We start from the raw sequence: 25,153 nt of genomic DNA, 5'->3' as shown, positions 1-25,153 counted from the left end.
CCATCGTGAATGAATGAGAGAATTGAGGGCCTCTTGGGTAGACAGATAACGTTCCCGGGCTTCCGATGATGGATTCTCAAGGAAAAACCTCTTAGCTGCACGCAGGGCTCTCTCTAAGGTAACTATTCCGCTGTGGATACGTTTATTTCGAGCACTCAAAAAAGAGGTAATGTGACCCCGAAGCATCGTCTTAGCAGCCTCCTAAAACAAAACGGGATCATCCACATGCACAGCATTATTGGTGGTATAATCATCCCATTGGGCGTGCAAAAAAGTTCAAAATTCCTTATCCTGAGCAAGATAAAATGGAAAGCGTCAGGAAAGAGATAAGTCGCATCAAGATGAATATCCACCCAAAGCGGGGAATGGTCAGAAATATTCAAAGGACCAATCTCCACCGAAATAACAGAAGGGAACAATGTCGAAGACACAAAAATATGATCTATCCGAGACCAAGTATTGTGGGCCCAAGAAAGATGAGTGTAATCCCGGACTTCCGGATGAAGAAGACGCCAAGGGTCCACCACTGAAAGGATATCACAAAAATCAGAAAGAAGGCGACCCTTGGCCCCTAAAGAAGCAGAGGGGGTATTGGACTTATCGGTAGAAGGGTCCAATACCAAATTAAAATCCCCCAAAAGAAGAAGTGGATCTCCAGAATAACGAGAGCAGAGTTGAGTCAACAGTTGTAGAAAAGCAGCTTCTGACGAGTTGAGGCCATAGACCACGAGCAACAAATAGCGTTGGACACCCAACGTCAACCACAAGAGCAAGTATCTACCATCAGGCGCTTTAGCAAGGATCTGTACACCGATAGGCGAAGACTTGCGGACCAACACAGCAATGCCACCATGTCAACCCGGGGAGGAAGCAAAATGTACCTCCCCTATCCAAGAGCGACCCAGCTTCAGATGTTCTGCGTCCGTCAAGCGGGTCTCTTGTAAACAGGCGATATCCGAATGATAACGCTGCAGGGCTGCTAAAATTTTTGACCACCTAACCGGTAAAGTAATTCCCCCTACATTCCAAGAGGTAAGGTGAAAAGGAGTACTCAGATTGGGAAATCAGGAAACAAGCAGAATACAGAAAGTAGAAGAGAAACTGAAAAACTACCCCAGGAGCCCAGCCTTCCCCCAAGGCAATACAACCAAAGAAAAGGCAATGCCTGAAAAGAAAAACAAGAACAATTCAAAATCCCAAAAACATAATACCAGTATTGAAGGAGGACCCTCCACCCCCCACCCACCCACCCGATCCAACAACCTCACCCCCACCCACATAACTCTAAACCCACCCCCCAAACTCTGCACTACAAAAAAACGCACCGCACCACCCAGATGGAGCGGAGCGAAGGAGTACTTTGTGAATGGGGCCCCCAGTCCCCCCCCCAACAAACCAAATATGTCATGGAAACCAACAGGAATGCAGCTCTATCATGAGATACACTCCCGAGGTGCACAACAGCCCCCCTCCCCAACCGCCAAAACCCAGCTGGGGAAAGGAACTAGAAGATCCAAAAGGGGGATGAAGCCCCCAGGGTCAGTTACTGAAACAGAACCGGCAAACCAGACAAACCACATTCACACCCCCTCTAGCATACCAGTACTATCAAGAAGAACAAAATGGTACCCCAAGGAGACCCAAGGAAAATACAAACTGACAAGACACATTCATACATCCCCCCAGCATACACAACAGACCCAGAAACCGCTCATTGAAAGACCCCCCAGAGTGCAAGCATACAAACAAACACACAGCCCGATTCCTCCCCCTCCCGCAAGAAATACAACCCCCACACTCCTAATCTCCATGGTCAAGCCCATAGTAGACAAAGGTAAATAGAGAAACACCAAAAGAAAGTATACTACGGCCACCAGCCACTAAACAATGGGAAAAGAACAGGAGAGCAGCGGGTAGGCAATCGCTCCCAGACATGAATACCAGGTACAACTCCCAGCCCACATACATGCCCACTACAGACAGGCTAAAGCCCAACAGGGGTACATAGCAGAAACAAGGGCCCACACGCTGGCCCAAGAGAAACCATCCAATGACCACTCTCGGAGTCCAGTCTAAGCTCAATTGCAAGTAAAAACAAGCAGTTCTGGTACAGAAACAAACCGATCAGTTGGAACCAGAGGCATGAGGCTCTTCAGGCAGCGAGTCCAAATAGGCCTGAGTGGACGCCACGGAGTCAAAGATCTTCCACCCAGCGCTCGTCCAGATCTTCAAGAGCGCTGGGTACAGGAGCATAAAGCGTTGTTTGCGTGCATAAAGGGCAGAACACACTGGGGAGAATAGCCTGCGTCTTTCCTGCAGGGCCGGTGAGTAATCCTGGAACAAACGGATGGGGTCCCCATCAAAGTATAAAGTGTTACGCTTCTGTTTATATTGGCGTAGCAGTTCTGCTTTGTGAGCGTAGTTGTGGATCTTCAAGATAATTACCTGGATCCGGGTGCGATCGTCAGGTCGCCTGCCTAGCCGGTGCACTCGTTTGAGCTGGATCGGCCCCATACCCGAAGGTAGGAGAAGTTCTTTCCGAAGCCAGGACTCCACAGTAGAGAGAACGGTAGCATCTGACACCGATTCCGGGAAGCCCACCCTCTGCGAGCGATTCTCGAGGTCTTCCAGTTTTTCAGTTTGCCGACGCACCTGTTCCTTCAGGGCATTCAACTCTGCTGCCGAGGCGGTGTGAGCGTCCTCCGTCAACACTACTCAGTTTTCCAGGTCCCCGGTTCGCCTCGTGGTGTCGGCCAGAAGAGTCTCCATAGCAGTGAGCTGCCCCGATAGTTGCTCAAATCAGGCTTCTAAGGCACGCACCACCGATGCCGACAATACCTCAATGTGTTCAGCAGAAAGCTGAAGCGCAGGGCCCGATTCATGCGCCGCCATCTTGGAGTCGGACTTCAGAGAGCACGTGGTTTTTTCTTTCTCATTTCGAGTGGCTCTCCCACTCATAATCGGGCTCAAATGTTGGACAAACCTGTCCATATACCAGCACCGCCAGAAGAGCCACTGATTAGCAAAGAGTGATAAAGATTAGAGAAGCAGTGCGGGGGGAAAGAACCCGAGGCCCCAGAGCTTGAGCAAAGCACGTCCTACCCCGCTCAGCACATCACGTGACTCCTCTTGTTAATAAAATTATAATACGTTATTCAGCAGAAAAGAAGTCTGGAGATTTGATTTTTTTCTACATGAAAGGCCTGGCTGAGATGGCCTTTCCTTCTATCACTACTCCATTTTCCAGCACTGTGCAGTATTGGCTCAGTCATCTGGGTCTACTGGTGGGAGGCATAGTACTTCTGCAGCAGTCATCAGGGCTTCAATTGCAGGTGAGCTGTAGAACTGACCTGGGCTTGCACTACCTGACAGCTTCCCAAACAGCAGTGGATACACAGGGCCCGCTCTCCCCCAACAGGCAAGCTGCTCACTGAGGCCAGCACAGTGTGCTAACTTTCCCTACTGCAGCTAAGTAATGGTGATTAAATTTGCAGATGGCACAAAACTCTTCAAACTTGTTAAAAGAATGTGGACTGCAAAAAATTGCAGGAAAACCTTAGAAAATTGGAAGACTGGGCATCCAAATGACAGATGAATTTTAATGTAGACAAATGCAAAGTGATGCACATTAGGAAGAATAATCCAAATCACAAGTTATCTGATGCTAGGGTCCATCTTAGGAGTCAGCATCCAAGAAAAAGTCTAGGTGCTGAAATCTGTCCAGTGTGCGGTGGGGCAAAAAAAAAACAATCAAGATGTTAGGAGTTATTAGGAAAGAGATGATCCAGATTTAACAGCTTTAGAAAAGGGTTCAAAGAAGAGCAACCAAAATGATAAAGGGGATAGACTAAAGAGGTTGGACCTCTTTGGCTTGGAAAAGAGACGGTTGAGGGAGGATATGACTGAGGTCAACAAAATCCTAAGTGAATCGATTTTTCACCCTTTCAAAAAGTGAAAAAGCCCAAAACAAAACAGGGGGATATTCAATGAAATTACATGGATATTTTTTGAAAACTATAGGAGGAAATATTTTTTCACTGCAAGAATAGTTGAGCTGTGGAACTCATTGCCAGAGGATGTGGTAACAGTGGTTAGCACAGTTGGTTTGAAGAAAGGTTTGGAAAATTTCATGGAGGAAAAGTCCATAGTCTTTTTTTTTTTTTTTAATAAATCTTTATTGATTTTTCAAGCTACAATTGTGCAACAAAGTCTGTTATTGAGACAGATGGGGGAAGCTCAGCAGGTGTAGTGAGAGGATTCACAGAAAATTATGTGGGAGAGCTGTTGAGATTGAGCGAGAAAACGACAAGAATGCCCAGAGAGAGAGGAGGAGAGAACTGGGAGCTCTTGCTGGGAAGGGGAGAAAGGAGCTCTTCAGTATCTTTCCTCTCATCTCTCCCTACACTCCTGCCTATTCACCAGGTAAGCATCTCTTAACTGTACCCTTTTCCTCTATTGCAGGGGTGTCAAAGGCCCTCCTTGAGGGCTGCAATCCAGTCAGGTTTTCAGGATTTCCCCAATGAATATGCAAGAGATCTATTTGCATGCACTGCTTTCATTGTATGCTAATAGATCTCATGCATATTCATTGGGGAAATCCTGAAAACCCGACTGGATTGCGGCCCTCGAGGAGAGACTTTGATACCCCTGCTCTATTGCTATCTCTGACTGTCCTTTCGATCTTGCTGCACCATATGCATGGAACAGACTGCCTGAGTCAGTATGTGAAGCTCCGGATTCAAATCTAGGCTGCTTTGAACTCCTAACTCCCACTCACTTGTAAAGTAACCATGTCTGTTTCAGCATTCCTTTTGCGAGTAATTCCCTAACCCCTATTTGTCCTGTTCATTTGTTATGATTAGATTGTAAGCTCTGTTAAGCAGGGGGAACAAACAATGCATTTTCTGGGGCAAGAGTTAATCCCACAGAAAAAAGTGGTCTTTAGAGACAGATGACTTTTGAGGTCGATTTTTATCACTGTTCCCATCAACTGGAAGATCATTTCATATTTCTAATAAGAATAATAACAACTTTTATACTGCAGTATCGTGACGTTCTGTGCGGTTTACAAAAGATTAAAAATACAATTGAATAAGAGAGAGAAATAAAATGATTAAAATAACATTATACGAATCTAAATAGATTACTAAGCTTACAATTATCCATACCAGCTAATTACCCAGATATTTCAAGAACGAATGTATCTTTAGATGTCTCCCAAATTCCACATATGAATTAGAAAGCTCGATCAGATGTTCCAGGTTCTTACCCCAAAATGCCGCTTAGTATTGGTATTGACATTGACATTGAGGATGTTTTTTAAATTTACAACCTCTAGCGGACGGAAAGACGAAATTCAAATGTGAGTTCCTCCTATATTTATTGGTTGCAAAAGAAAAGAGCTCAGTTATATATTTAGGGGTTAAACCAAACAACACCTTGAAACAGAAACAACCAAACTTGAACTTCACCCGTGCCTCCACTGGCAACCAATGCAGTTTCCGGTAAGAAGGTGTCATATGGTCAAACTTCTTTAACCCAAAATTCAATCTGACTGCTGCATTCTGAACCATGCGCAGTCGCTGCATATTCCTCTGAGAAATTGCCAAATAGGCAATATTACAGTAGTCAAGCTGACTAAGTATAAGAGACTGCACCAAAATTCTGAATGATAGAACATCAAAATATGCCCTAATAGATCGAAGCTTCCAAAGGATGATGAAGCCCTTTCTAGCCAAAGAGTCTACCAGTATTACTCCCAATATCTTAATGTAGTGGTTCTCACCCCTGTCTTAATGGTTGATTGAACAGGGTAGCTACATTTATTTATGATCAAAGATGTCTTAGTATCATATGGATGTGGAGAAGCCACAAAAAACTTTGTTTTTCCTGAGTTAACCTTTAATTTAAATTAAATCATCCACTGTTCCATTAAGCCTAATACTTCTGTTGCCATAGGGACTCTTCTGAAAGAGAATTAGACTTCATGCACACTCAGGCTGCTCAATATATGCTTTCTCTAATGGGATGCCCTGCAATATCGTAATGTGGGAACTACATTATCTGAACTACTGAGAATGTATACCAATGGGCACCTTCGCCAACCTACCAACTACCAACCTCATTTTATAAAAGTAGACCTTTAGGTCCAGCTTGCTTCAGGGTCCTTTTACGAAGATGTAGTAACAGATTTAGTGTACACCAATGAATTAGTTTGCACTACGTCCCATTCAACCCAAAAGTAACAATAGGCTGCAGGGCATTTACTGTGCGCCTGAGTAAAGGGACCCCTGAGTTGAGTTGCATTGCCCAAGAGGAACACCCAGCTCAATTTCTCCTGTTCCTTGTCCAAGTACTGCAGAGAGGACAGAGCACACATTGGGAAGAATAACCCAAGTCACAGTTACCGGATGCTAGGGTCCACTTTGGGGGTTAGTGCCCAAGAAAAGGATCTTAGTGTCATTGTAGACAACATAATCAAACCTTCCATACAATGTGTGGTGGCAGCCAAAAAAGCAAGCAAGATGCTAGGAATTATTAAAAAAAGGGATGGTTAACAAGACTAAGAATGTTATAATGTCCCTTTATCACTCCATGGTGCAACCTCACCTGGAGTATTGTGTTCACTTCTGGTATCCTTATCTCAAGAAAGATATAGCGGCACTAGAAAAAGATCAAAGAAGAGCGACCAAGATGATAAACAGGATGGAGCTCCTCTTGTATGAGGAAAGACTAAAAAGGTTAAGGTTCTTCAGCTTGGAAAAAAGACGGCTGAGGGAAGAAATGATTGAAGTCTACAAAATCCTGAATGGAGTAGAACGAGTACAAATGGATCGACTTTTCACTCCATCAAAAATTACAAAGATTAGGGGACACTCGATGAAGTTACAGGGAAATACTTTTAAAGCCAATTTCCTGAAGGAAAAGTCCATAGTCTTATTAAGAAAGATCCTGGATCAGTAGCATGGAACATTGCTACTCTTTGGGTTTTGGCCAGGTACTATTGACCTAGATTGGCCACTGTGAGAACGGACTACTGGGCTTGATGAACCATTGGTCTGACCCATTAAGTCTATTCTTATGTTCTAAGTGAGAACAGGGTGGATACTGCGCCATTTCCAGAAGAAAGTGTTCATGAACAAATTGCAAAATTGAAGGTGGACAAAGCCTGGGACCAGAAGGCATCCATTCCAGGATACTGAGGAAGATCAGAGAGGTTCTGGCAGCTCCACTTAAAGATTTGTTCAATAAATCCCTGGAGACAGGAGGGGTTCCATGGGACTGGAGAAGAGTGGATATGGTTCCTCTTCACAAAAGTGGTCACAGAAATGGGGCAGGAAACTACAGGCCGATAAGTCTCACTTCAGTTTCTGGAAAAATAATGGAAGTGTTTGTGAAGGAGAGGAAAGTGAAATTCCTGGAATCAAATGGGTTACATGATCCAAGACAACATGGGTTTATTAAAGGTAAATTGTGCCAAATGAAATCTGATTGAATTCTTTAACTGGGTAACCAGAGAATTAGATTGAGGAAGAATGCTAGATGTAATTTACTTAGATTTCAGCAAAGCCTTTGATACGGTGCAGACATGAAAACTGCCAATCAAGTGGAGAAGGCTTCATCTAAGGCAAGGCAGATATTGGGTTGTATCAATAGAAGTTTCGTCAGCCGAAAGCCTGAAGTCATAATGCCGTTGTACAGGGCCATGGTGAGACCTCATCTGGAGTACTGTGTGCAATTTTGGAGGCCACATTACAGTAAAGATGTGCACAGAATTGAATCGGTTTAGCGGACGGCCACCAGGATGATCTCGGGGCTCAAGGGTCTCTCGTATGAAGAGAGACTGAACAAATTGCAGCTCTACACTCTCGAGGAACGTAGGGAGAGGGGAGACATGATCGAAACATTTAAGTACCTCACGGGACGTGTCGAAGTGGAAGATGATATTTTCTTTCTCAAGGGACCCTCGGCCACAAGAGGGCACCCGCTCAAACTCAGGGGCGGAAAATTTCATGGCGACACCAGAAAGTATTTCTTCACAGAGAGAGTGGTTGATCATTGGAACAAGCTTCCAGTGTAGGTGATCGAGGCAAACAGCGTGCCAGACTTTAAGAATAAATGGGATACCCATGTGGAATCCCTACGAGGGTCAAGATAAGAAAATTGGGTCATTAGGGCATAGACAGGGGGTGGGTAAGCAGAGTGGGCAGACTTGATGGGCTGTAGCCCTTTTCTACCGTCATCTTCTATGTTTCTATGTTTCTATGGTTTCTCATAGGAGGCTCTTGAATAAACTTGATGGGCTGAAGTTAGGGTCCAAAGTGGAGAACTGGATTAGAAACTGGTTGAAAGACAGATGTCAGAGGATGGTGATTAATGGCATTCACTCAAAGGAAGGAAAGATGAGTAGTGGAGTGCCTCAAGCTTTGGTGCTAGGCCAATTCGGTTGTAGACTTAAGAATAATGCTAGGAAATTATTTTTCATGGAAAGGGTGGTGCTTGCCTGGAATGCCCTCCCGAGAGAGGTGGTGGAGAGCTAAACGGTGACAGAGCTCGAGACAAACACAGAGGATCTCTAATCAGAAAGTGAAGGGTATAACTGAAAGAACTAGGGCCAGAACTTGGCAGACTTACATGGTCTGTGTCCTGTATATGGCTAGTTGGTTTAGAATGGTCTGGAGAAGGCTTTGGACATTCCAGTAGTCTATGGCCTAGAAACAGAAGACAATTTAATCATTAATTTATAATGCATGTAACTATTGGGCAGACTAGATGGGCCCTTCAGGTCTTTATCTGCTGTCCTATACTAGCAACGCTATAGAAATGATAAGTAGTAATAGTAATAATAATAATTTTATTCTTATATACCGCCAAAGCCATATAAATTCAAGGCGGTTTACAGCAAGAGGCGCTGGACAATCAGCAATACAATCTTACATAATAAAGAATATGAAAGCTAAAAGGTTCATAGGGTTACAGGATTGAATAAGAAGTGGTGAGTAGATTCTTAGTTAACAAATCGATTGAACAGACTTGTTTTTAATAGTTTTCTAAAATTGAAGTAGGATGAAGAGTGTGCGAAAACGTTACTAAGCCAGTCGTTCCATTTGGCTGCCTGGAAGGCAAGAGTTCTGTCCAAGAATCTTTTGTAGTGGCAGGCTTTTATTGTTGGATAGGTGAACAGATGAATTCTGCGTGTGGGCCTAAGATAATTTGCCAGATTGAAGTGGAAAACCAGGTATGTGGGAGCCAGACCAAATATTGATTTATAACATAGACAAGCAAACTTAAACAGGATTTGCGCCTCTAGGGGCAGCCAATGGAGTCTTTGATAGTAGGGGCTTATGTGTTCCCATTTTTTCAGCCTAAAGATCAGTCGAACTGCCGAATTTTGAATAACTCTGAGTCTTAGAATGATTTTTTTGAAGGAACCCAAGTAAATAATATTGCAATAATCAAGCAAGCTTAGGATGGATGATTGAACCAGTAAGCGGAAGGATGGTGCATCAAAGTATTTTCTGATGGTTCTGAGTTTCCTTAGAACCGAAAAGCATTTTTTAACTAGTAAGTCTGTGTGTACATTTAGAGTGAGGTGGTGGTCCAAGGTGACTCCCAGGATTTTAATGGAGTGGTCAATAGGGAAGTCCTGACCATTCAGGGAGATCAAGGAGTCTTTGATTTTGTCATTAGGGCTTGCCAGGAAAAATTTAGTTTTGTCGGTGTTGAGCTTCAATTTGAATTCGGTCATCCATTGTTCGATTTCATTTAGAATGAATGATAGATGAATCTTTATCTCGGAGGTCAGAGAAGTAAGGGGAATAACAATGGTGATATCGTCTGCATAGATATAAAATTTAACCTTTAGGCTATGTAGTAGGTTCCCCAATGAGGCAAGGTAGATGTTGAACAATGTGGGGGAAAGAGGAGAGCCCTGCCGTACTCCGCAAGAGTTAATCCAACTAAAGGATATTTTATTATCACTGTAGACTTGATATGACCGTTTGCTCAGAAACCCCGGAAACCATTTTAATACATTACCTGAAAGACCAATTGATTCCAGACAGGCAATCAGAATAGCATGGTCAACTAGATCGAAGGCACTACTTAGGTCTAGTTGCAGGATAAGAGCACTTGTACCCTGGCTGAATAAGGTATGGAGGTAGTCTAGAAGTGATGCCATGACAGTTTCGGTGCTGAATCCGGAACGAAAACCAGACTGATAGTCATGCAGTATGCTAAATTTGTCCAGATACAATACTAGATCATGGTTGGCCAGTCCTTCCATTAGCTTGACGAATAGGGGAGTGCTCACAATTGGTCTGTAATTAGATGTCAGTTTGGTAGATTCTCTAGGGTTTTTTACGATTGGGGTGATCAAAATCTGGCCTAGATCCTCAGGGAAAGTGCTGGTTAGTAAGAGAGAGGAGAGCCAGTTGTATAGCTTGGCTTTGAAAGAGATTGGAGCGACTTTCATAATGTCTGGGGGGCAGCAATCTAATCTGCAATAGGAAACGGCGTATTTCGTGTAATGTTTGGAGAATTGTTGCTAGGATGGTGTAGTGAAGTTATTCCAGGCCATGTCTACCCTAGGGTCATCTTTGTGTTGGGCAACCAGGTAGTCCAAAAGGTTGGTTGAGGAGCCCACTAGTTTGGATCTCAAATTGATGATTTTGTTGTTGAAGAATTCAGCCAAGTCATCTCCAGATAGTGGGGAACCAAGGGTAGAACAGGATAAGGCCTGTATGTCATAGAGATTGTTGACTAATTCAAAGAGATTTCTACTATTGGTGTTTGGCGATCCAATTTTTTGAGCGTAAAAGTTAGAGCGTTTCTTTATTATTAGTTTTTTGTATTCGTTTAATTTTAGTCTCCAATTTGACCACCCCACACTGTCCCCTGATTTCAACCATTGTCTTTCGAGTTTCCGTAACTCCCGTTTCATATTTCCTAACTCGGTATCGTACCAGCCATCCAGATTCTTGTTTCTTATTTTTTTTAGTTTAGTGGGGGCCATTTTGTTTAATATTTGTGTACTCATGTTGGTCCAGGAGTCTGCCGAGAAGGAGTCTGAGTCTGGGCTAGAAGATAGGTCATAGTGTGACCAGAATTCTATTGGGTTCACCATACCTCTGCTAGCAACCATTTTTTTTAGTTCTTTTTGTCACCTTGTGTTTGTGTGGGGGACGTCTTACTTGCCAGTAGACATTGAAACTGCATAAACGGTGGTCTGACCATAGCGAGTCGGTCCATATGGCTTTGTTCCAGTAAATCTTGGGATTGGTTGGTTCTTTGGTAGAAAAAGTGACAAGATCTAGCTGATGGCCTTTTTGGTGGGTCTTTTCTGGAGGCGGCACAAAAAAATCGAATGAAGAAATGAAGGCAATTAGATCTTTGGAGTCACCCTGCTCTGTCTGCTCAAGGTGAATGTTTAGATTGCCTGCCAGTAGGTTGTGTGGGCCTAGTGTAGAATTTGTGAGGAGGAATTCGTAGAAAATGTCTTTGGCTGCTGGCCATTTCTTAGGAGGAATGTAGAATAAGGTGATTATTAGAGCGCCTTCTAACTGATCTGACCAGAGTTTACAGGACATGATTTCGAGGTCCGCTGAGGAGTTTGAGGCTAGGATTGTGGACTTGAAAGATTCTTTTAGGATGATGGCTAATCCTCCTTTGCCTCTGCTTCTGGGTAGAGATAAATTTTAAATTCCAGGGGCAGACAGTCGTGTATAATAATGTCATTGTCTGCGACCAACCAAGTTTCCGTTAGAAGAACAAAATCGGGGTTGGCTTCTTCCAGCCAGTCTTTGACCAGCTGTGACTTATTCCTAATTGAACGTTTGTGAAGAGTGTGATGGTAAGGAGCGTCAGTGGTTACAGAATAGGTAATCTTTCTCAGTTTCCGCTGTCTTTTACAGTAGGGTCTTCTAGGTTTTTGTGAGGTGGGTATGACTGGGATTAGGAAGGGACCCCATTCTGAGCATTCGTATAGAGAAGGATTATCAGCTCTAAGATGGTCTGAGTTGGCTGGGCGAGATCTTATGAGTACTGGGATAGGGATAGCAAAAAATGCAGCAACTGACCTGCTTTTGTAGCAGATGCAATAGACCATGAGGGCCCAAATCAAACAATTGGTTAAGAGAGCCATCTTATATAGAGTGGTCCAAGAGACTGAGAGGCATGAGAGGGGAGCTAGTAGATTAAGTCATGCAGGGAATGGGTAGGAATTGGCTGGAATAATCATGCAGAAATTTTTTTTTTTTTAGTGGAAAAGTCGTGCTGAAGGTTTAGGTGGAATAGTCATGCAAATACTTATCAGATTTTTTCCCGGCCCATGGGCCTTACAGGGCAGAAGTAGAGGTCTCTCAATCAGGCGCAGGTTGTTGGGAAGAGCTTGTGGAGGTGTGTGGAAGTTCTCCGTAGTAGTCCCCAAGTAGCTGGGGGGAAGAGGTGGCGGCGGAGTGGTGTCCTTCGCCCATTGTTTGGATGTGCCGGCTACAGGAGGCAGGGAGCAGTGGAGTAAGGGAGCTTAGCTAGGCTCCGCTTAGTTGCTTTGCAAAGGCACGCACTAAGGCGCGTGCCTTTGCCGTGTGCCTTAGCCGGCGCACCGAACAGCTAAGTGCTGTTCCCTCCTCCGAATTTGAAAGTTCCCGGCAAAGGAGGGACGGAGCAAGCTCGCACGCCCCGATGGGAGAGGAGGGCCAAGCTGCAACGCTCCGTGCAAGAGCCGGCCCGATTGTCAGTGGACCTGGAAGGGAACCTTTTAGGTGGTAGGTGGGAGAAAATTGAGCTTATGGAGGAGTTCAAGCTAGATGGGGAGTCAAACAACTGAAGGAGGGGGCAGGGTTTGAACCTGAGCTGGGAGATGACAGATGAGGGGGGGGGGGGGTACTCAGGTCTAGGGCATTGAGGATCCAGGTTTTATGCTGGTGGCATTCCATGTAAAATATTACAAAAGGAAAGCTGATTTTTTTTGTAGAATTTTAAAATCTAGTGTACAATATTTCCAAAATTCTTAAAATTTCCCAGAAGTGAGTACTTAGAACCCTAAACAAAGGCACGAAGGAGCAATGATCCCAACCCTAACCATTGTTACCATAGTTTTGACCTTGGTAGATAATTCCATCAGTGTAACTACTTTTCCAGATACAGCTTATGTTATTGCACCATTTTACCTTTATTTTAACTTAAACTTTTAGCATCGTAAACTGACCAGATACATGTCGATGGTCGGTATATCAAACTATAAAGTAACTTGGTAAACCTCGGCTACTATAGTCATAACCTGGGCTATATCTGGAGTCTTAATCCAGTTAGTGGCATATTTTAAAGGTTCAGTGGTGCACCAATGGAGCAATATCCAAATATGAAATCTTGTGTGCTGTTTCACATGGTTTGTGCTGTTACTGTGAAAAAAGGACCAGCAAAAAAGGTCTGCAATGAAACTATGCATGGAGATTTCATTTTAAAATACTGTACTTTCTTCCTGTGCCTGAGAAACTTCCTAACCCCCTATTTGACCTGTTTCTCAGTTGATGTAATTATAAGCTCTACTGAGCAGGGACTGTCTCTTGAATGTTTTAATGTACAGTGCTGCGTATGTCTAGCAGTACTATAGGTGCAAAGGATGCATGCATGATGTACGTACATAGCATGTGTCAGCTGCTCATACAAAAAGTATGCTGTTCTATCTGATAATGTAGACCATCATTGACCATAACCTGTGGCTCTACAAGATGCAACAAAAGCAATGATGCTAAGGAAGAAAGTTGACTCTTGCCTCTTACCTTTAGCAGGACTTTGCCGATGTGTTTTCCTTGTGCCATAAACCTGAAGGCTGCTTCTACATTTTCCTTCTGAAAGACAGTACTCCGGAGGGGTTTCACAACCCCATCTCTGATGCCCACTCTCAGCAAATTCGACACATCTTCCCAGTCCCGGTTTCCCTCCTCAAAGAGGGCATCCAGCAAGATCCCGTGAACTGACACATTCTTCAGGAACATGGCCATTCCTGGAGAGACATGAGAAAGAGCTCATCATGAACCACATGCGAGAAGAAAGAGGAGGATATGCAGAGTGTGTGAGAGAAAACGAGAGGTTGAGAGCAAGGGTGAGCTGTGCAGTAGACGCGACTAGGCAAGGGGAAAGTTGAGGCTACGTATGAGTGGGTGACATAAGAGGGAAGAGCCAAGAAAATAGAATGATGCTAGATTTTAGTGATCCACTAAAGATAGTGAAGGTCATTTTATAATGGCTGCAGCTGCCTTTATCCTGTACAAAACAGCCTACCTGAAACCACAGAGAGTTACACCTGTTCCAAGGCCTCGGTATTGTTGTGTCTGTATGTGCTGGTACTTACTGTTTATTCCCCATCCCTGCGACGCTTCTGTAGGAAGTTGCATGTTTCTGAGTGTCTATGTTTATGTATAGACAACCCTGGCCAACTTTTTAAGCATGTATTAAAGAACTATTTTGCATAATGAAATCATAAAATTAGTCCCAGTGGTCATCCATGTAGTTTACTGCCTAACCTCCCCCGAATGCACATAAATGAATGTGTTTTGTTAACATTAGCAGACTTCTTGCAAGAAATATATTGATAGGATCATATAATCTTTTACTGGGAGATATAAATATACATTTAGAACAAATAGAAAATTCAGAAGTAGTTGATATCTTCTCTATACTAGCTGCTTTGGGATTTTTTATACCCTTATCAGTAAAAACGCATCAAAAGAGTCTCCAACTAGATTTGGTCACCTTTTCAACGAAAGAAGTGACTTGGCCGAAAATTCAATTTATTCAAGGTGTACGGAAGGAATACATCTGGTCAGATCATTACTTATGCTATTTTGAATTTTGCTGGCAGAAAAAACAGCCTCTTTCAAAATTGGATAATAAAAATAAAAAAATAAAATTACCAATAGAGGAAGTATAAATCCAACAGAAGTCTGGTCTTATTACGAGCTAAATCCTAAAGGTGAGGAGGACTCAAATTTTCCAACAAGATGGAAAAAGTTCAGTAAGGAAGTATTAGATCAAATAGCTCCATCAAAAATGTATAAAAAGAGACAGAGATCCTCCAATGAATGGTTTGATACTGATCTATTAGTTTTTAAACAGGAATTAAGAAAACTGGAAAGGATTTGGTTGAAGTCAAATAGGGAGGAGGACAAGGTAAATTGGAGACTTAAATTAAAGAACTATAAACTCCTGATTAAAGAAAAACGTTCAAAACATTATGCACAGAAAATAGGGTCAGCCAAGATAAATAGTAGAGATTTAAACTGGTTAATAACTTAACCGATACTACACTGGTTTCAAAAGCGGATAATGAATGCTCGCCGTCTCCTGATACTCTTGTAGAGTTCTTCAATAATACAATTTTAGATTTAAGAGCAACATTACAATCTCCTACTTGCAACTATGATGCTTCACAACTTAGTTACTTGGAAGATGGCTCAAGGGCTGATATGTTCTGGGGGTTCATAATCTGTCGTGTGTGAGACACCAGTGCGCCGACAATCCGGCGCAAGAAAGAAGCGCGCTGGAAAAACTTAATTTTAAAGAGCTCCGAAGCGGGGTGTGAGTGGGGAACTCCCCCACTTTACTGCATAGTGTTCACGCTGTTGTTGGGGGGGGAGGGGTTTGAGGGGTTGGGATCCTGCATTATAGAGAAAACAGAACTTTTTTTGATTTTTTTTCGTGAAAAGTTTCATTTTCTCTATAATGTGAGGGGTTGCACCTCCCCCCAATGGCAGCGTGAACACGATGCAGTAAGGTAGGGGGTTCCCCCACACCCCCATAGGAGCTCTTTAAAATTAAGTTTTCCTGTGGCACGCTTCTTTCTTGTGCCGAATTGTCAGCGCTGGTTTGTCAGCACACTGGTGTCTGGTGCACGATTATCCCGTTACCATCCTGGGATCATTTCCAAGCCCCAGGCTGGCAACAGTTTTTAAAGTTGTTCAATAAATATGTCAAATTGACGATTGTCCCCCAAACGTAATGAAAAATGCTTCATCTACTTTTAAAGCGGATTTATTTAAATGGGCTACTTTTTCTTTGATTAAGGGCCTGTTTCCTGATGAAATGGGTAAAATTTTGGTTACCCCTGTTCGTAAAGATCATAAGGTATCAATTGCCACAAAATCCAATTATAGGCCCATAGCAAGCATTCCTTTGTTTACCAAATTACTGGAAGGTTTCGTTAATTTAAAATTAGTAAGTTATTTGGATAAATTTAATATCCTTAATGACCATCAGTCGGGATTTAGAAGAAGATATAGTATGGAGACCGTCTTAACTTCAATACTTGATTATCTTCATGGTCTATTTAGCAAAGGTACTAGTGCCTTAATTCTTCAGCTAGGTTTTAGTAATGCCTTTGATCTAGTAGATCATGACATATTATTGAGTTGTTTAGACACAATAGGACTTTCAGAAAGGGTCTGGAACTGGTTTCAAGGTTTTTTGAAGAAAAGATCTTATCAAGTGATTTGTAACGGTAATTATTCTCATTCATGGAGCAACCCATCTGGTGTGACCCAAGGTTCTCCGCTATCGCCTACCTTATTCAACATCTACATTTCCTCTTTAGGACATTTATTACAGAGTTTAAATGTTAAATTTTATATATGCACAGATGACATTTCTATTTTAATCCCTCTAAATAATTTTACCACTGAAATTTTAAACCAGATATCTTCTATTATGACTCAGATAGAACAGTGGACAATTAATTTCAAACTGAAACTCAATACGGAAAAGACCAAACTTTTCTTGGCTAGTCCCAATGACAAAATAACAAACTCATTGCTTCATCTTAATGGTCATGACTACCTGATTATTAAATCTATCAAAATTCTGGGAGTCACACTAGACCGACATTTAACACTAGCAGAACACATGAACTTAGTGGTAGAAAAATGCTTTTTTATATTGTGGAAATTAAGAACCATAAAAAAATATTTTTAATCCTTTATTGTTCAGACTATTGGTGCAGGCATTAGTTTTATCTATTTTAGACTATTGTAACATCATCTATTTAGGAGCACCCAAAAAAATTCTAAGGAAATTAAGGATAATTCAGAATACAGCTGTTTGATTGATTTTTGGTTTTAAAAAAATGACCATATTAGTCCATATTAACGTTTACTTCATTGGCTGCCTTTGGAGGCAAGAGTATTATTCAAATTTTCCTGTATCTGCTATAAGCTGATATCGGAATTGTTTCCAGCTTACCTTTATCCTCATTTTGTGTTGCATAGACCATCAAGAGAAACTAGAAACTTCTACTTATTTGCTTATCCAAAAATGAATGGGTGTAGATATAAGACCTTCTTAGATAGGACCCTAGCATTTCAAGCTGGTAGGCAACAATCTTGGTTAGATAAATGTATTCAACAAGCTATGTTATCGGAAATTAATTAAGACCACTTTGTTCGATTAGTTTATTACTTAGTGAGTTTTATTACTGAAATTCTATTTTACAAATATTTGTATTTTTTATCTAAAGGCGAAAAAACAGTGTGACAAGGCAGTGGCTGCTGCCAGAAGGATTCTGGGCTGTATAAAGAGAGGCGTAGTCAGTAGAAGAAAGAAGGTGTTGATGCTCCTGAACAGGTCATTGGTGAGGCCCCCCTTGGAGTATTGTGTTCAGTTTTGGAGACCGTATCTGGCGAAAGACGTAAGAAGACTTGAGGCGGTCCAGAGGAGGGTAATGAAAATGATAGGAGGCTTGCGCCAGAAGACGTATGAGGAGAGACTGGAAGCCCTGAATATGTATACCCTAGAGGAAAGGAGAGACAGGGGAGATATGATTCAGACGTTCAAATACTTAAAGGGTATTAACGTAGAACAAAATCTTTTCCAGAGAAAGGAAAATGGTTAAAACCAGAGGACATAATTTGAGGTTGAGGGGTGGTAGATTCAGGGGCAATGTTAGGAAATTCTACTTTACGGAGAGGGTGGTGGATGCCTGGAATGCGCTCCCGAGAGAGGTGGTGGAGAGTAAAACTGTGACTGAGTTCAAAGAAGCGTGGGATGAACACAGAAGATTTAGAATCAGAAAATAATATTAAAGATTGAACTAGGCCAGTTACTGGGCAGACTTGTACGGTCTGCGTCTATGTATGGCCGTTTGGAGGAGGATGGGCAGGGGAGGGCTTCAATGGCTGGGAGGGTGTAGATGGGCTGGAGTAAGTCTTAACAGAGATTTTGGCAGTTGGAACCCAAGCACAGTACCGGGTAAAGCTTTGGATTCTCGCCCAGAAATAGCTAAGAAGAAAAAAAAAAAAAATTTAAATTGAATCAGACTGGATGGACCATTCGGGTCTTTATCTGCCGTCATCTACTATGTTACTATGTTATTGTATTATAGTATTTCGCTGATTGTCCAGCTTTTTTTTAGTGTAAACTGCCTAGAACTTTTGGTTATGTCGGTATAAAAGAATAAAGTTATTATTATTATTATTCTTTCCAAATTTCAAGGCACTGCCCAGATGAGCCACTGAAAATGTATGGAGAGGGGACACATCTGTCTAGCAGCAGCTAAACACATGAAGTCCTTTTAAAAATATTAACCTGCTTTGATTTTTGCATTGGATCCTAAATACTCGGTGGACATGCTTCAAACCCATTTTACATGTGTAAATAATTCCCTCAACATGGCTAACAGTCCAGACTGAAAGGGTTTCACTGTGCATTTCCACTCCTAGAAATATAAGTCAGACAGGAAAAAAAGAGGAGAAAATGATATCAGGAAGGTCTGTTAACCTTAACATGGCTTATAATTTTACAAAAATGGTGATAGAATTCAAAAACATGAGTGATAAATGCAAAAAATCCTTAAATGGAAAGACGATGGAATCAAAAGAAAACTTAATGGTTCTTAGACAGCAATTCCGGTAATTGGGATGTAAGGCCAAACTTCTATGGTCTGTGACTTGATTATGGGATGGGCTTTGATGACAACTCCAGGGACTGGGAAATAAAGCCAGTATCAGGCAGACCCGAGAACAAGGAGGTGTATTTTAAGGCACATTCATGTCATATTATGAGTGTCTCTCACAGGGGGAAGGGAGAAACCTTAAGGTTAATAGCAAGTTGTCACTTTGCAACACTATTGGATTGTTGGTTTAATGAAGTACTGATGATGGACAAACGACTGGCTGCACGGATGGTGCAGGGAGATGAACTTTGGATTCCTGAACCATGGAGAGGTACTGCAAGGACTACAGGGACCTGACGGACTTCACCTGACCAGAAGGGGAAAGAACGTCTTTGGACACCGACTAGCCCGCCTACTTCGTAGGGCTTTAAACTAGATAAGTTGGGGGAGGGTACCCACTCACGTGCTGGCGCAAGTAACCAACTTGGCGAGGTAAGTTGCCAATCCATTTCTCAGTCCGAGGTAAGTACACACTGCATTTCCGAGTCAGAGGTAAGTACACACATTGCAAACAGTATTATAGGAGTCCAATTAGCTCAAGCAGGAATATCTACACAGGGACATAGCAAACATAAGGTATAGAGGGCTATGTACGTTAATGCCCACAGTTTGGGGCAATAAGATTCTGGAATTAGAGACGGAAATGAGGAACGCCGACCTAGATGTGGTGGCGATATCCGAGACTTGGTTCACGGACTCCCATGGGTGGGATATGGCTATACCGGGATACAACTTACTTCGGCGGGACAGAGAGGGCAAAATGGGAGGAGGGGTAGCACTATACACTAAAGAGGACATCAAAGTTACCAAAATCGCAGATGTCAAGTACACCGGGGAATCCCTCTGGGTGAATTTGGCTAGGGGGAAGGACAAATGCCTGTATCTTGGTGTAGTATACAGACCTCCAAGACAAAAGGAGGACATGGATATAGAATTAGTAGAAGATATTGAGAATATCACTTTGCGTGGAGACACAGTATTGTTAGGAGACTTCAATATGCCTGATGTGGATTGGAACAATCTTTCCGCTACGACCAGCAGCAGCAGGAAGCTATTAACCTCTATAAAGGGAGCGAGACTCAGACAAATGGTATTAGAGCCCACTAGGGATTGGGCGATACTAAACCTAATACTCACCAATGGAGAAAGTGTCACAGAGGTCTCGGTAGGTGATACGTTGGCCTCCAGTGACCACAACATGATATGGTTCAACCTCAGGAAAGGTTTCACTAAGTCAAGCACATCAACCAAGGTCCTCAACTTTAAGGGCACAAACTTCGAAAGCATGGGAGATTTCGTCCATTGGGCACTGCAAAACCATGCCAAAACAGATAATGTAAAGGTAATGTGGTCAACTCTGAAATCAACCTTACACGAAGCAACCAACCGCTACGTCAAATCAGTAAGTAAACGGCGAAGAAACAATAGACCACAGTAGTTCTCTGCGGAGATCTCAGACCTCATAAAAAAGAAGAAAAGAGCGTTCATCATCTACAAACAATCAGGGAAGCGAGAATCCAAGGAAGACTATTTGGCCAAGTCAAAAGCGGTCAAAACGGCAGTCAGGGAGGCCAAATTCCAAAAGGAGGAGAACCTTGCGAAGAACATCAAGAAGGGCGATAAATCCTTCTTCCGGTATATTAGTGACAGAAAAAGAAACACAGATGGGATAGTATGCCTTAGGAGACCCGACAGGAACTATGTAGAATCGGACTCCGACGGAGCCAAACTTTTAAATGAATACTTCTGCTCGGTCTTCACTTGCGAGGCGCCGGGATCCGGCCTTCAGCTGCCAATGAGGGAAAACTCGGAAGACCCATTTCGAAATTTCGAGTTTACGCCCAGCAGTGTCTACGAGGAGCTATCAAGACTCAAGGTGAACAAAGCTATGGGACCGGACAAACTACACCCCAGGGTGCTCAGGGAGTTGAGTGATGTCCTAGTGGAACCATTATCCGCGCTCTTCAATCTTTCCCTAAGAACAGGAAGAGTCCCGTTGGATTGGAAAATAGCTAATGTCATTCCACTCCACAAAAAGGGATGCAGGACGGAGGCTGAGAATTATAGACTGGTGAGTCTCACATCGATAGTGAGTAAACTTATGGAAACACTAATCAAACGCCAATTGGATACGATCCTGAACGAGGAGAATCTACGAGATCCCCATCAACATGGTTTTATGAAGGGAAGGTCCTGCCAATCAAATCTGATCAGCTTCTTTGACTGAGTAACAAGAAAGCTGGATATAGGGGAGTCCTTGGACATCGTGTACTTGGACTTCAGCAAAGCGTTTGATAGCGTCCCACACCCAGGTTATTGAGCAAGATGGGTTCGATGGGACTGGGTGAAACATTAACCGCATGGGTTAGGGACTGGCTTAAAGGTAGACTTCAGAGGGTAGTGGTAAACGGTACCCTTTCCGATACGACAGAGGTGATCAGAGGAGTGCCGCAGGGCTTGGTCTTGGGCCCGATCCTATTTAACATCTTTGTAAGAGACTTGGCTGAGGGGCTTCGAGGTAAAATTACATTATTCGCCGATGACGCCAAACTATGTAACATGGTAGGCAACCGCACAACAGATGAAACCACAGTGCCCGACAAAAGCTCAATGCCCGACAGTATGACGCAGGACCTTCTCCTGCTGGAGCATTGGTCAAGGACTTGGCAACTAAGTTTCAATGCCAAAAAATGCAAGTTCATACACCTTGGCAGCAAAAATCCATGCAGGACTTAGACCCTAAATGGTGAGATCCTAGCAAGGACTATAGCAGAACGTGACTTGGGGGTGATCATTAACGAAGACATGAAGACTGCCAATCAAGTGGAGAAAGCTTCATCCAGGGCTAGACAAATCATGAGCTGTTTCCGTAGAAGTTTCGTCAGCCGTAAGCCCGAGGACATAATGCTGTTGTACAGATCCATGGTGAGACCCCATCTGGAATACTGTGTACAATTCTGGAGGCCGCATTATCAAAAAGATGTGCGGAGAGTTAAGTCGGTTCAGTGAATGGCCACCAGGATGGTCTCAGGACTCAAGGATCTCCCGTATGAGGAACGACTGGGTAAGTTGCAGCTGTACTCACTCGAGGAACGCAGAGAGAGGGGAGACGTGATCGAGACGTTCAAATATGTCACAGGCCGTATCGAGGTGGAAGAGGATCTCTTTTTCCTTAAAGGACCCACAGCAACAAGAGGGCATCCGTTGAAAATCAGGGGTGGGAAATTTCATGGCGACACCAGAAAATATTTCTTCCACAACAGGTAATTGAGGCCAGCAATGTACCAGATTTTAAGAAAAGATGGGATTGGCATGTGGGATCTCTTCATGGAGGTAGTTAGGGGGTGGGCCATTAGTGTGAGCAGACTAGATGGGCCGTGGCCCTTTTCTGCTATCATGTTCTATGTTTCTATGATGCTACAACCCAAATTCTAAACCTTATTGTCCCAAAAACTAACTGTTAGCAGCTTCAGCACCGAGTCCCTCCTTGTCTCCCTAATATCAAAGGTGCAACAACTACATTCTCGAAACAAATTCACTGTTCTGTTACAATTCAACCTCTCTGCTGCTTTTGATGTCATCCACCACGACATACTAGTTTATCAACTTTCCGAGATAGGAATTGATTCCACCGTTCTTATTGGTTTTCAAACTTCCTTCGCTCTCGCTCCTACACTGTCAACTCTAATGGCACCATGTCCACTCCTTGGTCTCCTTCTTGCGGTGTCCCTCAGGGATCACCCCTTTCCCCTATCCTTTTTAATATCTATATGTCCTCATTGAAGCTCTTCCAACTTTCCCCCCTTGAAACAATTTACACATACGCCGACGACATCCTTGTCCTTCTTGAAATAGGCCAGAACCTCACCAACCTCCACGATAACATAACATCCTGCATAATGAGACTCCACTCCTGGTCCCTCTCGGTACAGATGAAACTAAATGAATCAAAAACAAAATTACTCTGGCTCGGCCCAAAGTTAGAACACCTGCCCACCCTCTTCGCACTGCCCTCAGGCACTGCCTTACACCTTGAGTTCTCAAGCAAGGTCCTTGGCATCATTATCGATTCCTCTCTCTCTCTCAACGATCACCTCAACTCCTTGACAAAATCATGCTTTTTCAGCCTCCACATGCTAAGGAAAGCAAGACCCTTCTTCCGCCAAAAACATTTTGCCGTCCTTGTCCAATCCATCATCCTCTCCAAACTTGACTATTGTAATGCCATTTATCTATGCTTAACAAAAAAAAGCCTCCAAAGACTCCAGCTTATTCAGAACACGGCAGCCAAGCTGATTTTTGCAAAACGTAAATCTGAACACGTCTCTCCACTCCTGGCCAATCTTCATTGGCTCCCAGTGATTTCCAGAGTCCAATTCAAATGCTCTTGCCTGGCTTTTAAGATTATTCACGGCATCCTTCCTTCCCTAATCCCACTTTCTTTCAACTTCTCATGCCCTGACTCCACCAGGACTGCCCATAAATTAAAACTATCCTTCCCCTCCCTACATGGTATTCTCCACGCAGGTAAACTGGGAAAATCACTTCTTTTCAAAATCATAGGTCTCTGGAATGACCTTACTATCCTGCTGCGGAACCTGAGCTCCCTCCATTTATTCCGCAAGCAATAAAAACCTGGCTCTTCTCTAACATGTAATTTCTTTTCCCTTACTTTTCCACTCGATTTATAAACTTATGTAAAGCTTTTCCTACCCTTTCTCATTTTTAAGTTCTTGTAAACCGTGCCGAGCTCTACTTCCGTGGAGATGATGCGGTATATAAACTTAAGGTTTAGTTTAGTTTAGATGATTGATATATATGTATATATATACATATATATATATATATATGTATTGTTAGCTGGATTTATAAATAAGAAACCAAAAACTGGTCTTAGGGACATTTGGAGTATTGAGATTAAGCACCAAATTCCTGCATCTCAATGGCCATGAATCTGGACTTGGAGGGTGAGATGTACGATGTCAGCATCTATGAGACAAACTTGGTTTTTTCTGTTATATAGAGCATTATGGACCCCTGTTAGGTTACAAAAGTTGGACAGCTCTAAGTCTAATAAATGTTGGCATTGTCATCTCGAAGCAGAGACTTTAGATCATTTATTGTTCTACTGTCCATTTATTTTGCCTTTTTGGAAATCAATATGAGGCCAAATAAATTGCTTGTTAGAAAATCCAGTAGCATTATCCTATGATACTGTGCTTTTTGGCATGTCAATGAGAACTAAAAGTCAATTATCATCTAAAAACAACAGGCTTTTATTAATAATGACAGGAGTTGCCATACAACAAATTATGAGCAATTGTAAGAATTGGACGAGGCTTAATTAAAGTTTTTGGTGGAATTCAGTATGTCGTGTATAAAATGGAAAGAATATTAGCCATTCAGAAAGGGAATTTTAAGAAATTTAAGGAGATTTGGGAGCCATTAGCAAATTACTGTAATGTTTAATTAATATTTTTCCCTGGAAAAGCGGAGACTTAGAGGAGACATGATGGAAACCTTCAAAATCCTAAACGGCATAGAGAGGGTAGACAGGGATAGATTCTTCAGACTGTGGGGAACCACAAGTACTAGGGGTCACTCGGAGAAACTGAAAGGGGACAGGTTTAGAACAAATGCTAGGAAGTTCTTTTTTACCCAGAGGGTGGTGGACACATGGAACGCGCTTCCGGAGGATGTGATAGGCCAGAGCACATTACAGGGGTTCAAGGAAGGTTTGGATAGGTTCCTAAAGGATAAGGGGATTGAGGGGTACAGATAGAACTAGTGGTAGGTTATAGAAATAGTCAGAAACCACTTCACAGGTCACAGACCTGATGGGCCGCAGCGGGAGCGGACCGCTGGGCGCGATGGACCTCTGGTCTGACCCAGTGGAGGCAACTTCTTATGTTCTTATGTTCCCTATGTCATGCACATCCAGGAGGGGGGAGGTTGGGGGTCTGTTAGATTAATGAATTTAGATATATTTGGGTTCATTATAGAAATGTTATGTGATTGCATTGTGATTGTTTAGAAGGGAGGGGGGATTAATTCTGAAATGGATATAAATGGAATATTAAGTGTGTTATTGATGTATTAAATGTGATATTTATTGTTACACTTACTGTAAGTTTTGAAAATAATAAAGAATTGGGAAAAAAAAGAGAAATGCAACCAATGGATCAAACTCATCAATTGCATCTCATTTCC

General features: G+C 42.7%; 1 protein-coding gene across 1 annotated transcript in view; it reads right to left on the bottom strand.

Annotated features, from left to right (window-relative positions):
• FASN (fatty acid synthase) overlaps positions 1 to 25,153 on the bottom strand; it is a 217,557-nt gene that overhangs the window by 22,051 nt on the left and 170,353 nt on the right. The window contains exon 32 of the mRNA XM_033960321.1: positions 13,782 to 14,005. Coding sequence (XP_033816212.1) covers positions 13,782 to 14,005 — 224 coding nt within the window. The remainder of the gene's footprint in view (positions 1 to 13,781; positions 14,006 to 25,153) is intronic.

The sequence above is a fragment of the Geotrypetes seraphini genome, chromosome 10 (assembly GCF_902459505.1).
Source record: "Geotrypetes seraphini chromosome 10, aGeoSer1.1, whole genome shotgun sequence".
Classification (NCBI taxonomy): Eukaryota; Metazoa; Chordata; class Amphibia; order Gymnophiona; family Dermophiidae; genus Geotrypetes; species Geotrypetes seraphini.
Note: the sequence above shows the minus strand (reverse complement) of the source record. Positions and strands in the feature narration are given on the sequence as shown.